Source organism: Mercenaria mercenaria, chromosome 6, assembly GCF_021730395.1.
Source record: "Mercenaria mercenaria strain notata chromosome 6, MADL_Memer_1, whole genome shotgun sequence".
NCBI lineage: Eukaryota > Metazoa > Mollusca > Bivalvia > Venerida > Veneridae > Mercenaria > Mercenaria mercenaria.
Window position 1 is genome coordinate 9,055,362 of NC_069366.1, and position 19,079 is coordinate 9,074,440.

The window sequence follows — 19,079 nt, forward strand, 5'->3', positions numbered from 1 at the left end:
GCAAGTTTCCAAAAAGTCATGCCTATAAACATTTTTTAATAGGTCAAACTATATTCTTTGGATATTACGGTAGTCTTTATGACAGAATTAAAATGATGACATGACCGTCACTTTTTGATCTCTACCGTTGTTAATGATGTAAAAGGATATAACGCATTTTGTGATTATATACACGACTATGTCCATCAAATGGCGATCAAGTACTGTTAAACAAAAACGGACACATGACCAATAATACGAACACGATAAAATAATATATTTTAAGCACGGGTAAAAATTAAAATATTAAGAAATAAACGTTTTTTTTGGGGGGGGGGGGGGTTTGAGTTATAAATGAAAATAGAAATATGAAAATATATTCGCATTAATTTAGTTGAAAATACAAAGCTCGAAAACTGACAAGTTACCAACATTAAGTTATAATAACCAATTATTTTATTGAATATTGGATGACGCAAAACATCAATAAATATGTATAATAAAAATGTTCTTTCAGAATTACATTATTTAATGACTGGGAAAAGAAGTGAAAAATTAAGAATAAATGTATGTATAAATATTTTATTGAAATATCAATATCTGGAACGCTGTACAGTACTTAAAGAATTGCTAATCTTTTATGTTTACCTTGCTGTATTGATTTAATGTTCTAAATGACTCACATTCGATCTATGCAATAACTTGTAAAATTCTTTGCAATAAGTAGATAATATATTCGTGCTTGTTTTGTAAATACATAAAAATCATTTACTTACCTGTTGAATCATTGCACACCTTTAGTCTAGTTAATTGTGCCTACATACGTCTGCGTTTTTTACTATATCTATATTGTCTGCGTTTTGCTGTTTTAATTCATAAAAAAATTTAACTTTACCCCAGACAAAATTCATAATCAGACTTATTCACACCTCCAGACTGTCCTCCGTTTTCCACTTTGTAACTTTCGTCTTGGTTTTATTGTAATTAATTAAAATATTTATTGATAATTTTAATTATGATATTTTAATTACATATTTAATAATTATAGCTATGCATATCTAGACATATTGTTCTAGGGGTTTTTCTTATTAATTATCGTTTTGGTTTTAAATACCTTGTCCATTCATGTGTTAACTTACGGCAGGTTACTTTACTTACTGTCCTGTTTTGAACATATCGGTATGTCTGGTTTTCCCATATAATAACTATATTTGTCTGGCCTATTCAATTAAACCGCCCAACTGTCTTTTTGTTTCGTGCTTTATATATGTGGTTGGTGTTGTAGCGTCTGTGCTTGACGCTCGTGTCGTCTGCATTTTCTATAAATGACGTTTTGTCGCGTTTCCTATTATTTATCGGCAATAATACAGTGTCTGCGTTTTCATCTCACATACGTAATTCAAACTGTTTATTGTTTGCGGACTATCAGCATTTTCTAAGTATCATCATCGTCATAATCATCATCGCCATAGTTAAAACATCATAACCATGACTTCTGCGATCTTTGCATTGAAAATATCTGCTTATGTCATTAAAGTAAAAATGAAACACGTTGTAACTGCGAATTTGATCTTACCATTACATTTATGCACAATACAAAAAGAATGGGAAAAGAAACTGATTTTCTCTTAAATGCGCAGGCATCATTTTTTTATATTGTTGTTGTTGTTGTTATAGGTGGTGGTGGTATATAATGTGATAGGATCAAATTCTTTAAAAAATCGGTAGCTCTTTTACGAAGCACAGAGCACCAAAAAAAAAACACCAAAAAAAACACACACACATCCGGTACTTATCTGAAAATAAATGTAACACTTTTCTTGAATATCACATTCAAATATGTGCACAATTTTCAAAGTAATCGCATAAAATATATTTATTCATGATTTTAAAAAATCAACTGTCTCCTCTTCTCACTTATTGATACAGTATAAAGTAGACCGACTTTCCAATAAACAATGACTCCTGTTTATTGGGACCCTACTGTGAAAGTCATTGTCCCCCAAGATCTGGAAAAAAAAGGTGCGAATGGCCTGAAGATAATGGGATTACGAAGGATAACAAGTTAAGACAAATTAGATGTATCCTACTAATTCATAATTGATTTTATTAACAGAACAGAATCTATTTATTCCAGACTTAAACATACTCTGCAGAAAAATGTACAGAAGACACCAAGTAAAGTTATTGGATAGTATAATAATCATTTTTGAAAAAAGTAAAAACTTACTAACTAGAAAAACGGAATATGAAGAAAAAAATTGTCCCGGCAGATATCTGATTTATCTGCAAAATAAATGTAGTACATTCGAGAAATATGTCATCCAAATTACTATATATTTATGGTATTGATCAAGGTCTGTTTTTCTTTCAATGATATTCAGATTAAGACTACCCACGTTTACATTAGCTAGAAGTGAAATGGTGAAATGAACTTTTACACCTTTGTTTTTGCGACGGGACGGTCGCTAATCGTTTCTGCTAAATTTCAAATTGGTAAAAAAAGTAAAAACAACAACCAAAGACCCAAATAAAGATATATTATTTCAATAAGATAAGTGGCAGTATGGCAGTTTGTTTTTGAAGTATAGTATGATTATTTGATACAAAACATAATTCAATAAATAAATATATAAATGATATGTAGAGTGGGTATCCTATAGACTATAGTATTCATTTTTCCGCTTCTTTTTTGTTTCTTTTTATTAATTTATTATTATTTTTGTCAAGTCAAAAAAGTCAAGCGCTATTACATTTTTTAATCAGTCAAAACCTATATTACTTTGATATTACCGGTAGCTCTTTTATGACAGACATTAAAATGATCGAGACATGAGCGCGTGCCACTGTGTTTCGATCGTCTCCGTTCTTTAATGAGGTGATAAAAGGATTAACGCATTTTTGTGATTATATATGATCACGACTACTGTTCATCAAATGCGTTATTCATTATTATGTTATGTTTAAACAAAAAACGGAACACAAATGAATCCAAATAATACGAATCACTGATAAAATAATAATTTTTAAGCACGTGCGTACAAATATATAAATATTCAAGCCAATATCAAACGGTTTTTTTTTTTTTTGGTTTTTTTTTTTTGCAGTTATAAATGAAAATAGAAATGCATGACATATATATTCGCATTAATTATCAGGTTGCAAAACTTCACAAAAGCTTCGATAAAGAAAGTTACTCAATGCGAGTTTGAAGTTATGAAAATAAGCCAATTATTTATATTGTAATTATTGGATGATCAAAGACATCAATAAATAATGATAATACAACAAGTTTGTTGCTTGATCTGTTAACATTCTACTATTGAATTTAATGACTTGGAAAAGAGATGTTCTGTTCTTCTGATCTGAAATGCAGTTAAGGAATAAATTATGATAAACATATTCTTCATTTGAAATGACGGTCTAATTTATCATGGAAGCTGTAAGAATTAAAGAATTGCTGAAATCTTTTATGTTTACCGCTTACTTATTGATTTAATTTCTTAATAACTCTACACAATATCGAGTATCTAATTAAAAAGCAAAAATAAGACCTATGTAAAATTGACGTTTATGCCAAATAAGTATAGAATACATTTTATATTTGTAGTTCTTTGTTTTGATAAATTCCAATTCAAAAATGCTAATTTACTTTGATAATAACCTGTTGAAATGCATTGCATCAGCTGCGTTGTAGTTTCTCCTATATGTTGTATATTGTCTGCGTTTTCACACTACTTGTCTGCGTTTTCCTTCTATATCTATATTGTCTGCGTTATTCGTCTGCGTTTTAATTCGTGCCAAAGAATTCCAGACTTTTCACCCCCAAGACAAGAATTCAAGAGGGTTGGCAGACTTTTCACCCTCAAGACTGTTCCTCCCAAGACTTTTCCTCCCAAGACCTGTTGTGAAGACTTTTCACCCCCAATATGTTTTTATTAGTAAATATGATATTAATGATATTTTTGTGGGAAAATGTATAATTATGAATAATTTTAAATGTATCATAATGGGTTTTAAATACATTTAATAACCTTTGCAAGGGTATTGAGTACATACATTTTTGGTTCTTAGGGTTTGCTTTTTATATAATTATACAGGAGCATTTTTGTGTTTTAAATGCCATGCCTTTTTGTTTCCAGTTCATGTGTTAGAGATTCACCTGGCAGGGGTTACTTTTATTTACACTGTCCCATGTTTTTGGAACATGATGGGGGTAAGAGTGAGGTTGGGTGCGCACCATAAACCGGTTTAAGCTCCCCAGTAGTGTTTTTGTCACTGGCCATTCCAATTAAGGCAGTGCCCCACTGTGTTCCTTTATTTGTTTTGCCCTTGTGTGTTTGCTTTGATATCGAGTGTGTGTGTGTGTGTGTGTGTGTGTGCGTGTGCGTGTGCGTGTGCGCGTGCGCGTGCGCGTGCGCGTGTGCGTGTGCGTGTGTGCGTGTGTGTGTGTGCGTGTTTTCCTTATTTTCTTTGCATAGTTTTTGCTAAAATTACATGACAGATCTATGCCTGACATGTAGGTAGCATTTTCATTATGAAATAGTAGCATGGCAGAATTTGTCACGGCAACTTGTATCATACACCACTACTGGGGTCTCGTTTTTAAGCGGATTTTGCAGTTTGTGTGTTTGACTGAAAATATTTTTTCTTGCATCAAACATGACCCCACTTTTCTCTTGAATTTTATTCAGCACTGACAATATTCTTCAAGAAAATGTAAGTTACAAGAATAAGGTCAGTAATTCGGTCGAAAAATATGCTTCCGTGGTGCATCGAAAGAAGTCCATAATAAATAGATCCTAATTTTCCCATTTTTAGCGCAAATTCGTGTAGAACGAGTGCTTTAATCACCATTTTTCACTACTAGAATATATTCTGCATGAAAGGACGGTTTTCATGTTCATACACCCCACATGGCAAGTTTTGCAGATCGAAACCGGAAGTAAGTGTTTATTGCGCGGACGAGAGCAAATATGCGCCATTTTTAGGGTAGCAGACCACAACTGACTGGCATTTCACTAGGAACAACATAACCCCCTATTTTCTTTTCATTTTTTCGTTAATCTGTGATAGAACTTTCATGAAAAATAGGTGTAGGAAAAAGTGATGTTCTCTAAAGATACGTAAAGACGACCTGAAGTTGTCGTTTTTTATATGAAACAAAGAAGGATTTGAATTACTGACCTTTAACCTACAGACATTCAAAATGGGTCGGCAATTGGAAACATGTCAGTTTTACATAGAATAAAGAAGAACATCTATAAAGTGTGTTACAATCACAAGATATAGCAATTGTATTTTACAACCTTCTTTTTCTGCATTTTTAGTGTTATATGACCTTAAATTAAACATAGAGTTGCCGTTCTTGTCTAGACAGGTGGCACACCTGTGACGTCATGAATATTTGCTGCAACGGCGTGACGGAATAACCATGGTTGACACAAAACTGTATGATGTTCTTGGTGTTAAAAAACATGCCTCTGACGGTGAAATCAAGAAGGTATATTACTTTATAGAAATCCTTTATTACTTATGAAGCCTTAGAAATCAAATTTTTTGAAAAAATATCCAACAGATCGGCTAAAAATTGTTTTTGTGGAAAGTCACGGATCAGGATGTCATCGACACCTATTTATAGACCTGAAGTAGGCGCACATGTGTCAAAGTGCGAGGAAAATTGGACTAAACACGGGCTCCCGGAGAACTGACTCTTTTCTTATGGTCCTTTTCTTTTTTCTCCGTTATATATATTTTTCTGGCAAATAGTTGTAGACGGCTGCACTTCTGACACCCTGCCTGTCCTGTCCGGTGTCCCTCAGGGATCCGTCCTAGGGCCCTGTCTCTTTCTGGCTTACATTAATGACCTACCAGATGCTATTAGAAGTAAGGCAAGACTGTTTGCAGATGATACCATATTATACCTTACAGTCAAGTCCTCATCTGATGCCCAAACACTACAAAAAGATTTGTACGCCCTTGAAAAGTGGGAACAGGACTGGTCAATGGAATTCAATCCAGACAAGTGTGAGGTGCTGAGAATTACTTGCAAACGAAACCCTGTCATGTTTCCTTACACCCTGCATGACAAGGAACTGAAATCTACCGATACCGCTAAATACTTAGGTGTTACACTAACTAAAGACTTAAACTGGTCTGAACATATTAATACTATTTCCTCTAAAGCAAACAACTCTCTTAAATTCATCAAAAGAAATGTTCAGACAACAAACAAAAAGGTCAAAGAGAAAGCCTATAACACCTATAGATGTCCGTCCACAACTTGAGTATTGCTCATCCATCTGGCACCCCTGGCAAAAGTCCCTCTCATACAAAGTCGAAAAAGTGCAAAGATCAGCTGCACGGTTTATCTTTAACGACTATAACTATACAAGCAGTGTAACCCAGATGATTAACACCCTAAACTGGCAAACTTTAGAACAACGGCTCATACAATCTTCTCTCATCTATTTTTACAAAATCCGAACAAATCATGTATGCGTCGACCATAACCATCTAACTCCGACCAGAAACCTGAACTACCTAATTCCACAGTCCCGTACTCAATACCACATGAATTCCTTCTTCCCCCGTACAATCAGACTATGGAATGGCCTTCCCCAATATGTACAGTCCAGCCCCAGCCTCAACATATTTGCTGAGCGGCTGGTCACTGTACATCTGCAGTAACTTCCTTCACTATGTTTTTTAACTTAGCACCTGTAGTAATTTTTATTCTTTGCACCTAATGAGTTTTCTCATTTTTAACACTGCCCAGACAAGCGCCTTCCAGTCATAATCGTTAATGATTGTTGGAAGTATCATGTAGATGTAGATGTAGATGTAGAAATATGTGACGTGTGAATCGATTGAAAAAAAAATTAAGCTGTAGATCTAGGAATTTTTTTGGTTGAAATATAATTCTGTTCCCAGGTGAATAAAATTAACTTTTAATGAAAAGAAAATACTTTTTTCTTGAAAGTGAGTTTAATTTTAGTAAGCATATGAATCAAATGTCATGTATTGTGGAATATCAATCATTAATACACCGGTAATTGGTACATCCAGGATAACTCATAATTTTAAATAAGAGACTTAATCTTCAGAAATATCTGGCATGTATTTTGGCCAAATTATGCCGCCTTTTGGACTTCCTGAAAATCCTGGTTAAAGTTTTGCATGAAAGTACATATAGCCATTATGTGTCATCGGGGTTATAAAACTAGGTGATAGCATCAAGTCCCATAACTCTGACATTTATTTTTGTGAAATTATGCCCCCTATTGGACTTGGAAAATCCTGGTTAAAGTTTTGCATGTGAGTTACTATCTCATAAACTGATGTAAATATTGAATTGTACATACATGTATAAAGTATAATTTTATTTCAGGCATATTACAAGTTAGCAAAAGAATTCCACCCAGATAAAAATCCTGAATCAGAGGAGAAGGTATTCATTTGTTATAACTTTCAAAATGAAATCGCACCTACAAAGTTAAAATGCAAAATAGCTTTACAGGCGATGAACATTAGCAACTTTCTAATTTATAAATAACTTTCAAATTATAACTAGTAAGTAAGTTACAACTTTATTTAAAGTGGATAACATATATACGGTTTGGATACATTTTAAGCTCGACTATTCGAAGAAAAGGGGAGCTCTCTTACTCGCCCCGGCGTCGGCATGAGTGTCGCACAAATGTTAAAGTTTGTGTACCACCCCAAATATTTTCAAAGTCCATTGAGATATTGCTTTCATATTTTGCATACTTGTTTACCATCATGACCCCAGTCTGTAGAAAGGAGGAGGCAACTCTATCGAGCATTTTCGACTTAGAATATGCTTATTGTAATGTTAAAGTTTTACTCATTGCTTATATTATACTATCAAGCACTGAGAATAGTCGAGCGCGCTGTCAACTGACAGCTCTTGTTCAAAACCGATTAACAATATGGTCCAGTAATATATGGAGGTCCTGCCGAGATATATTAGTGGACCATATTGTTAATCATATAAATATATATTGTTAAAACTATAAAATTTAAATGAAAAATAGCATTACTGAGGATGAACATAATCCACTTTGCATATTACTAAATTTTGATTATGAAAATGTGTTTCATTACTCATGACCGGAATGATTTTGATTTCAGTTTAAAGAAATAAGTTTTGCATATGAAGTGTTGTCTAACGCAGAAAAGAGAGAGACATATGACAGATATGGTCTTCAAGGTCTCAAAGAAGGAGCTGGTGGAGGAGGTTTGTTTAAACTTCTTTATTTTAAACTGTTGCAAAGGCAATATACTGAAAGGCAGTTCTGTAGTTGATATGTTGATTTGTCTATCTTACTGTGTATAACACTATTTTCAGTGTTCATTATTAGTATGATTCTTAAAAAGAAAGAACTTGGCATTATCGTTGGTGTTATTTATCGTTGGTGTTATTTGTAGACAATTTGTTATACTTGTATATTGATATCTGTGTCATTGAAACAGTCATCTTTTCATTTTTTCAGGTTTCGGCGGGGCTGACCTATTTGGGGATTTGTTTGGAGGTATTTTTGGGGGAATGGGTGGCAGTCCATTTGGATTTGGAGGTATGGGAGGAATGGGTGGTGGAAGGCGAGGTCGAAGACGAGGCGAGGATACATACCACCCTCTGAGGTAAACGTAGAACATTTTTTGAATATTGTAAGAAAACGTTTTTTTTTTTCAAAATAATGCTTTGTCCAAGTGGTTACGGTAATTGACTTTGAATCCTTTCACCCACACTGATGTGTGTGCAGTAGGGGTGTGGAAGTCTTCATGTGAAGATGCCATTCAGCTGGCTTACAGAAGGCTGATGGTTCTACCCATGTCTGAAACAATGCCAGTAGAGGCACTGGAGTTTTTACTCTACCATTAAAAGCTGGAAAAGTCGCCATATGACCTGCATTTTGTCAGTGTGACTCTTAAACTGAACAGAAAACATAAATATGTGCAGTAGTTTAAACATAGCTTCTATATTCTATATTGGATTTAGCTTCATATACTCATTATTTTTCAGGGTATCTTTAGAAGACCTATACAATGGAAAAACCTCCAAACTTCAGCTCAGCAAAACTATTATTTGCAAAAAATGCAATGGGTAAGTAGAATATTTGATTTCAACATGACTCAGTTTTCCAATTATGCAATAAATATAGCTGACAGTAAAATAGACAAATCTTGAATGCAAACAGATTAGGAAAGTTGTATGGTGTATTTATACTTCCACAAAACGAAGTTTTGGGGGGGGTATATAGGAGTGAGCTTGGCGGTCAGTTGGTCGGTCCGTCCGTTGGTTTTGCATGGTTACCAGATGATAACTCATGAAAGCCTTGACCAATTTAAATAATTTTGGGTACACAGGTGTAACATCAGAAAATACAGGTCAAGTTCGAATTTGGGGTCAGTAGGTCAAAGGTCAAGGTCACAGTGACCCTGAACAGTTAAACAGTTTCTAGATGATAACTTGAGAACGCTTGGGCCTAGGATCATAAATTTTGGTACACAGGTGTAACATCATGAAATGCAGATCAAGTTCGACTTTTAGGTCAAAGGTCAAGGTCACAGTAACTCGGAACAGTTAAATTGTTTCCGGATGATAACTTGAGAACGCTTGGGCCTAGGATCATCATAAATTTTGGTACACAGGTGTAACATCATGAAATGCAGGTCAAGTTTGACTTTGAGGTTTGTAGGTCAAAGGTCAAGGTCACAGTGACTCGGAACAGTTAAATGGTTTCCAGATGATAACTTGAGAATGCTTGGGCCTAGGATTATAAATTTTGGTACACAGGTGTAACATCATGAAATACAGGTCAAGTTCTACTTTGAGGTCAGTAGGTCAAAGGTCAAGGTCACAGTGACTTGGAACAGTTAAACGTTTTCCGGATGATAACTTGAGAATGCTTAGGCCTAGGATCATGAAAATTGATAGGGAGGTTGGTTATGACTAGCAGATGACCCCTTACAAGTTTGAGGTCAATAGGTCACAGGTCAAGGTCACAGTGACCCGGAACATTTAAACAGTATTCGGACAATAACTTGAGAATGCTTGGGACTAGGATCTGGAAACTTAATCTGGAGGTTGGTCATGTCAAGCAGATGACCCATATTGATTTTGAGTTCCAAAGGTCAATATCATTTAAACCTTTTACTGACAATAACTTGAGAACGCTTGGGTGGAGGATCATGAAACTTCATAGGGAGGTTGATCATGACTAGCAGATTACCTCTATTGATTTTGTGGTCAGTAGGTCAAAGGTCAAGCAAGTTCGGCTTTGACATTGGCTTAATTCTGTGACAAGGTCATATTGTGGGGGTATAATTCGTCACTCCTGTGACAGCTCTAGTTACAATTTGGCACTGTTGTTTTTGGTTTACGAATTCTTAGTTTGAGGACTTTACTAAGTGTTCATTGTTCCAAGCACCTGTTAGCAATGAGTAAGGATGCAGTATTACAGGCAAAGCATCCATCTTCTGTGCGGTAAGGTAGAGTTCGTTATACTGCCTTGCTATATGAGCTGGATTTTAAAGCGACATGGTAGAGTGTCAGCCGTAGGAGTGAGAGGTCATTGGTTCAGTTCCCGGTCAAGACTGGAGTATTTTCAATCTGTTTAAGGGTGTAACGATATATCGAAATTCACTGAATCACGATACGTTAGTCTGGCAATACAAGTATTGTATCAAAGGTCTGATTCACGATACAGAAAAACGATGCAGTGAAAAGTAGAAACATTGAATGAAGACTTTCATACATTAAACTGAACAAATGTATCATTTCTAACAGTTTCTTCAACTTTAAAGCAAAATTTCAAGTACTTTCCGTACATCATTGATATGTCTGATATTAATATTTGCATTTCAGCTTGGGTGGTAAAGCTGGAGCAACCGTTCGGTGTCGTGTGTGTAACGGTCGAGGAGTGAAGGTAACACTTAGACAGCTGGGACCTGGGATGGTCCAGCAGATGCAGTCTGTTTGTCCAGAATGTCACGGAGAAGGTAATTTGCTAACCTTATTATTTACTGGTTACACGTACTTTGATAGTCTATAAAAAATCTTGGTAACTGGGTTAAAGTGAAAGAAATCCAAGGAACTTTCATTCTGTAAGTTACTAACCACTGAATAGAAACTATTTTTTTTGCAATCACTAGTGACAATTTTAGTAAAGATGGGTCAGTTACTGGAAAACTTTTTGGGGTTTCATTAATTATTGAATTAGAAGTTGCAAAGTAGAAGGTTGTCTGGTGGTCCTCCCATTTAGAACTGTATTAAATTTTGCACTTTACATGAAAAGTAGCTGGGGCCTGGGACTACTACAGCAGGGGGAAATCACTGCGCCTCAGCCCTTTATGAAACTCTTGGCCTTCCCTATTGAAAAAGCTACAAAAATGTCCACCTCAAAGGACTCCGACCTAATTCTTAAACAGTGCAGTCAGGACTCTGGGACTTAGTTTTTCAGTGGTTTGACGAAATGTGTGTAACTTTGGCAAGGTAATAAAGTCTAGGAGTAAGTGTTGAATGATAAAAACACTATCTATTATGTATGAAAATCAAGGGGACAGCAGACAGAAATATAGTATATTTAGTGTCCCGTCACTTGCAGCAATTAAGATTTTCATGTTATATAACGGTCCTTACGGCAGTGATTTTTCCAGTATTAGGTTTAAAAAAAATTATTCCATGGCTAGGAAAATGAGGTCCCACTTTCGTCCATAAATATATAAAACAAGACCTTTAGTTAATAGGTCAAAGTAAACAAAATATTTATATACCCATTAAGGATTTAGTGAAATTTCAAATGAAGCTTAAAGGGAAAAGTTGTTGAATTTGTTCTGTTGTATATATATACAAATTAAACTGGCAAATTAATAATAAAATTGTATACACTTGTTTTAGGTGAAGCTATCAACGAGAAAGATAAATGTAAGGAATGTAAAGGGAAGAAAGTAAATAGTGAGTCTAAAATACTTGAAGTACATGTTGATAAAGGAATGAAAGATGGTCAGAAAATACCATTTAGAGGAGAGGGTGATCAGTTGGTAAGTTATTTACAGATTCGGTTTTAACTTCTTTATTTTAACCTAATAAATCTATTAATGCTGGATCAGACTTTGATGTATTAAAATAATTTTTAATAAATATTACATGAGAAAAAAACTTCCGGGTTTAAGGTTTCGACCATATACATTGCTAAATTATGTTTTGTATGCAGAGATTTCCACTAGTTGAAAATTACGACATGTTTATCCCAAAGTGATTTACGAACTAAATGATTTCTGTTGGAAAATAATGTTTTGTTTTTTCTTGGGGATAATCTCAGTACACAAAATCATCAGAAAGAGAAAGAAAAATTGCTTGTCAGTTTTCTGTTTAAGTGACTTAAAAAACGTTTGAATTTTCAGGGGAATATCAGTATTTATTAATGGAGCATTTATTATTCAAACTGTTTTAATGTGAACACCTGGGGGACTCAGCGGCTTATGTGGTTGAGGTTACTGGCTTCGAATCAGTAGCCCCTTGTCTTTATGGGTTTGTTTTGTCATGTAAGGAGACTCTTATTAAAGTGAGCTTGTTTGGTGCTTCTGTCCTGAGGTTCACCCATACCTAAAATAATAACTGAAGGGCACCTGGGATTTTCCTATATTATTAATTGCTTGAAAGTTACAGTGTTATTAATGTGACTTAAAACGCAGCAAAACATTCTAACATTATATAATATTTTCAAAAAATACTTTCAGCCGGATTTAGAACCAGGAGATGTAATCATAGTTTTACAACAGAAAGAACATGAAGTGTTTTCTAGAGACAATGATAATCTATTTATACCACACAAACTCAGTCTTACAGAAGCATTATGTGGATTTGAGTTTACTGTAAAGCATCTTGATGGCAGAGAATTGATTATCAAACATCCACCAGGAACTGTGATAGAACCAGGTTAGTGTTTCTTGTTGTATGACTGATTTATAGATAAGAGTGAATATTTTACACTTTCTGTTACACACTTAGTTTGATTAATGAATCTGAAAATGTTCTTTTTCTGGTCTGACAGTTATCCTATATTGTTTAAGGGAAATCTTTGTTAGCAGCTGTTTTAACTTGCTGACCATTTTGAAGAATGTATGGTTCTAGATAATATGGAAGGCTGCAAGCATCACACATGACCAGTTACTAATTAATTCTCTTAGTGCAGAATGTTTTGCACAATTGGGCAAACACAAACTTAACTTGTCAGTTGATACTATTTTCATAAAAGTGTTCAAGGTGATATATTTATGAAATGATTTTTGTTTGACTGTTTGCTTTTAACCCTTATCAAGCTGGACATGATTGATTCTGCCTTTGGGACCAGTGTAGATCATGATCAGCCTGCACATCCATGCAGTCGGATCATGATCTGCACTGTTCTTCATTCAGTCAGTATCTTTTTGGTATGCACCCCCTTTAACAGTTAATGGTATTGTCCAAATTGAAAGACGGACAAGTTCATTATAGAAAGTTAGCAGGGTAAAGGTTAAATCCCACTGAAACAGTTTAGGTCTAAGAACTTACTGGTTGATGAAGCCTCAAGATGTCCATCCAGACATTTCCAGCATGAGCAGGCACTTTGTTGAACTATAGACCTCTTGTAAATTATTTGAAAAGTTTTGGTAGAGTTTAGAGCTGTAGTGTTAAGGAGAAAGTGATTGAAAGTCAAAGAATTCACCATAACACTCAATGCAATGAGAAAATATTGAAGATTCAAAGATGATTATCAAACAAGGATTAGTAACCAGGCTACATCTTTAACTAATAGATTGCTTTGGAATGTTTTAGGAAAGGTAAAAGTTGTGAAAGGAGAAGGATTTCCACACTACAGAAATCCATTTGAGAAAGGAGATTTGTTAGTGAAATTTGATGTGATATTTCCCCCACAGAACTTTGCTACAACACAACAATTAAAGGTTAGTTTAGTTTAAAACCTTTGACTTTAGTAGTTATATATTGTACAAGTGAAAACTAATGAATGCCAGGTGTTCTGTAGCTTGTAAGTCTGCTGGTAACAGGACAAGGTGTTCCACACAAGCGTAGGCAACAATAGTTTTATATTTTTACATTGTTTACCTACAGTGCATATTACACCACAGGCATCACTATATATAATCATTTTCTTGAAGTATCTCACTTAATTTAGTCATTGTCATAAGGTCAGTCTGTTGTTTCTGAAAAGTGTTTCTTATCAAAAACTAGAGATCACTTGTTTTTTAATGGAGAAGAAAATTCAAGGTATAATTATTTGTATAGTGACAGTATACAGTCTACATCGTATGTGCAATCACCTGTATTAAGCAAATTTTCGGTTAAACGATGGCTTAAAATGTTGTCTGAAAGTTTTTATACGCCCAAAGGGACGTATTATGTTATGACGCTGGTGTCCGTCTGTCCGTTAGCAATTTCATGTCCGCTCTGTAACTCTTGAACCCCTTGAAGGATTTCAAGGAAACTTTACACAAATGTTCACCACACCGAGACGATGTGCAGACCACATGTTTTGGATATCTCACTTCAAGGTCAAGGTCACACTTAGGAGTCAAAGGTCATATCAGTTTGTTTCGTGTCCGCTCTGTAACTCTTGAACCCCTTGAAGGATTTCAAAGAAACTTGACACAAATGTTCACCACACCAAGATGACGTGTAGAGCGCATGTTCCGGATGACTTGCTTCAAGGTCAAGGTCATACTTAGGGGTCAAAAGTCATATCAGTTTGTTTCGTGTCCGCTCTGTAACTCTTGAACTGCTGGAAGGATTTCAAAGAAACTTGGCAGAAATGTTCACCACATTGTAACGATGTGCAGAGCGCATGTTCCGGGTGACTCGCTTCAAGGTCAAGGTCACACTTAAGGGTCAAAGGTCATATATGACTTTGCTTTGTGTATATTGCTCTGCATTGCAGTGGTCTTGTTTTTATTTGGCAGATCTCTTTTTTGTACTTACAATAATTTTTTTTTTTTTTTAATTACTTCCTTTTTATGTAACTATAAATAGCTTATTTTGAAACTTTTTTATTATTGGCCCTAGGGAAAAACCGAGACCACCTTTCTGTGGTACAACATGGATGATACCTCCAATTTTAAGGTGTATTTTTACATACCTATACCTGATAAGGATTTTTTTGTAGACTTTGATTTTTTTTTTTGTGGACTTGGATTTGTTTTTTGAAGTTTTCCTTTTGTTGTTCCAGTCCTTTGGGGCTACAACAGTCAAGTTCTTAAAATTTTGCTCCAATCCTATGATGTAAGCCTTCGGGCGTATATTGCCCCGCATGGCGGCGGTCTTGTTACTGTGTGTATACGTCCCATTAAATGACTTCCCATACGTGATCAGGCACCACGTGAAACTGGCCACAGCATGTAAAATTATCTGCAAAAGTATCTATTAAATGGCACTAAACTTTGGCAGCCGTCTAATAAGAGGATAGGTTTGCACATGTATGTAATTAACCTTTCTAATAGTTCAAGCAAACAGTTACAACAGTTATTTGTATGGGAGAAGTCTTTATAACATTTAAACAGATTTTGAACAATATAGTTTTGTGGGCATGGTTTATCAACAGTTCAGCATATTGTCATTCTGAATTTACCAAAATCGGTTAAGAGACCTTTCTGTTAATAGGTAACATTTTGGCAGTTCCTTGCGTGGTCTCTTAATACAATATTTACTGTGCCAACTTGTTGTTCTTTAATCTGTTACATGCTGTACTCTCAGTTGTGTGATATATTTGGTTTACTCACTGTACACAAAGGTCTGGTGTTACATGCCGTTTATACAAGACTAATTTGTAAATCTTTCAGAAATTGGAGAAGATATTGCCAGCAAGACCAAAGTTTGAAATGCCAGAAGGTGAACATGTTGAAGAAGTAAACCTTATGGAATATGACGACACTCGGTCCAGTGGTGGCGGTCGCCGGGAGGCATACCACGATGATGATGATGAGGATGATGATGGAATGCCTGGTGGTCAAAGAGTACAGTGCGCGCATCAATGATCAAACTTTAATTTTAGTGATTTTAATGTAGAAAAATACGTACCCTATGAGATCTGTTGTAATTTGTCACAAAGAGGCTGGCTGGAGTCACCAGCATCAGATCTCGGCTTCTTTTATACCACCTCCGCTGACAAGCTATATGACCCTTTGAGGCTGGAATTGTTACATGGTGGAAGCATGTTTAAACAGAGACAGATATGACAGAAAAGTACAATTATTTGGCTGTTAAAGTACCACAAGGAAGAAAAACATTCGTAGCTGGCCTAGTGTATGAAATATATATATTATTTATATTGTTTAAGAAATATTCCCTACTGAAATATGATTCTATATACAAAAGACAAGGTGCAAAGAGCTTGTTATTCTGCCAGGAACGACTATTATACCTGTATGGGCTATGGATGGGCAAGATGTGTTTTTCCCTCGAAACATGTTGGATCACAGTTATCACTGATGTACTTCCAAATTTTTTAAAGAGAGGTACAGATTTAACAACTTAGAAATTAAGTTGAAAATGCTAAACTGAAAAGATAATGTTTGAAACAATGGAAATACAGTTGAAATACATGTACAATGTATATTGATTAGTGAATTTTTCAAAAATTATATAAATGATACCAGTTAACTCTTATTTTGGGATGTAATCTCTTAAGATTTTACACAGATTCGTGAGAAAAAGAACTTTACAATTGAGATTTTACTGTTTCCCTGAACAAATGATGCTTGTTCATTGATTTCAGTTTAACTGTCAAGCATTCTGGCATATATTATGCCCCTGTAATATGCATATGGCATTAAAAATATCATTTTCGTTTGTGTTTTGATATTCTTAAAGCTTTCATGAATATTTTCTGTTTGTGAAGAAGGCTTTATTTTGTCCAGTTATTTTTCCTGTGTGCTACAAGCTGTGTAAATTGAGCAGGATTCTCATTCTTTCATCTTTGAGACCATAAACATTCAAAACTCTGGCTTCAATTTTAAATGCATGTGAAGGGAGTAAGAAGCATGTATGAATTTTATTGTAATAATTATTAATTTTAAGGGATATTTTGGTGGTTTAGCAAAGTCTTAGCTAGGTGAAATTTTCATTTAGTATATTTTATAAGATGAATTTTGACCTATTGATATCTGCTGTAGTTGGGTTCTGTGTTTTTATTTTAATATTTTCAACAGAAACAATTATTGAAAAGTAATGGAGACATATTATTTTCTGTATATTTTAATGACAGCAGAAAGATCTGTTACAGGTTTATATTATATTCATACAAAAAAGAACAAACTGAGCCAGTGTTAATTATTTGTTTCTGAGATCTCTTCGTGTCATTGTAAAACTTTCATTTGAAGCCTTGTAAATAGGAAAGTGTATAAAGTTTGCATTTACCCGTCTTGTCAGTAAAAACCCCGGTAGGTTGTGTTTGATACTGTTTCGACTCCTTTCTCATTTAATCCATCAGTTCCCTCTTGTTTACATTCAGTTGTTACAAAATTTTTCAATATTTTTTAGTGATTCCTTAAAATTGTGACTTGTTACTTGCTACTTGCTGTCTGAAGCTGATATATTTCATATATACTCACCTGCTTATCTTAGTAAACCTAGAGCAGTTTAAGTTTTTCACAGTGTACATTTACCAATATTTCGAAGAATTCTGCTTATAAAAGTTATAGCCTCACTGGATATTATAACAAATATCTCAGAGCAACTTCTACTGCCATGTGCCTTATGGGAAACACTTGCATTGTACCGATCAAGTTTGAGTTAACACGTTCGTATCAAGCTCGGTTACCATTCTGTATTAGTAAAACTGTCAATTTGGGGTACAGTAGTATACTGTAACACACTTGATCATTCGACATCACAAGAGGATAAGCAGAGGTCTCTAGTCATCCAGGGTTTTGAGCCAGCCAAACATAGAAAATATTTAAAAATGGCCATGGACCCCATGAATTACTTAGTCAGCCCTGATGCTAGAGCCATTGTTCTAGAACTGGAGTTTCTGTGTATTTAAAAAGAAGGTACATGTAGTGTTGCCTTACTGATAAGAATTAAATCATCTATGATTTTGTGATAGAAGTGGGATTTTAACTCCTTCAGTAAAGTTTTAACTTTCCAGGTAAGGTTGAAACAAAAATTCATTATAGCTTTATGTAAGGGAACTTACTTCAAACACAGTAATCTGTGTTGAGTTTTCTATGAAGGTACCTGCACAGTATTATAGTAAAATACCAGCAAGTTCATTATTGTTTGTGCTAGTAGTCTTCCGATTAACCATCTAAGTTTATTTTTGTTTTTAATGAAAATAAAGTGGTATTGTAAAGAAAATTTACTGGAGTGCAATTGAAGTACAACAAAGAAAAACTAAAATATTTTCAGAATCTTCATTTTTTACTGCAATGAAATAATTTAGACTTCTTCAGTTTATTTGTCAGTTTTTCATCATAAGTTCATTATAAGAGTTGCTGAATACCTTCTCACAATGTTTTCTAGGAACAGTATTAATTTTAGTAAATCCTGGCTGCATACTGAAATTGTATTGGTTAAATCTCCTGAAATTCATCTATTGTCCTAAATGATAAAAAATTAGGCTTGGAACTTCATTTGTCAGTAGATTCAAAAAGTTTTAAGAAATTTTCACCATTTGACTTATAATTAATACTGTGAGGTCTTTCATATTTTTTGTCTTAAACTTGCATCTTTGTTTTATCTCGTATCCAAAATGATAACACTAAATAGATTTACATTGTATTTATTGTAAACAAAAAATAAATCTTGTCAACATTTTTCTTCAGCCTTGTTACTGTATATTTTATGACTGTTTAACCCTTTGCCTGCTGGCGGCAATAATTCTGCCTTTGCGACCAGTGCAGACCAAGATCAGCCTGCACATCCATGCAGTCTGATCATGGTCTGCACTGTTCGCTATTCAGTCAGTAAATTTTCAGTAAACACCCCTTCGAGTAATAAATGATATTGCCCAAATTGAATGATGGACCAGTCCATTATAGAAATTTAGCAGGCTAAGGGTTAATCCTTACATATTATGACCCCC

General features: G+C 34.6%; 1 protein-coding gene across 1 annotated transcript; it reads left to right on the forward strand.

Moving 5' to 3' along the window:
- The first annotated feature begins 5,331 nt into the window (after positions 1-5,331).
- Positions 5,332-18,813, forward strand: LOC123549711 (dnaJ homolog subfamily A member 2-like). Its single transcript, XM_045338026.2, has 10 exons — positions 5,332-5,482; positions 7,370-7,429; positions 8,134-8,239; positions 8,496-8,643; positions 9,026-9,106; positions 10,871-11,004; positions 11,903-12,045; positions 12,745-12,943; positions 13,823-13,950; positions 15,838-18,813. The coding sequence occupies exons 1-10, from the start codon at positions 5,414-5,416 to the stop codon at positions 16,030-16,032; spliced, it is 1,263 nt and encodes a 420-aa protein (XP_045193961.1). The 5' UTR covers positions 5,332-5,413; the 3' UTR covers positions 16,033-18,813.
- Positions 18,814-19,079: the final 266 nt, after the last annotated feature.

Excerpts from the sequence above, each read along its gene's own strand:
- LOC123549711 (XM_045338026.2), top strand. The coding sequence starts at position 5,414 with ATGGTTGACACAAAACTGTATGATGTTCTTGGTGTTAAAAAACATGCC. Across the intron at positions 8,240-8,495 it reads AGAAGGAGCTGGTGGAGGAG|GTTTCGGCGGGGCTGACCTA; the intron begins GTTTGTTTAAAC and ends TCATTTTTTCAG. Across the intron at positions 9,107-10,870 it reads ATTTGCAAAAAATGCAATGG|CTTGGGTGGTAAAGCTGGAG; the intron begins GTAAGTAGAATA and ends TTTGCATTTCAG.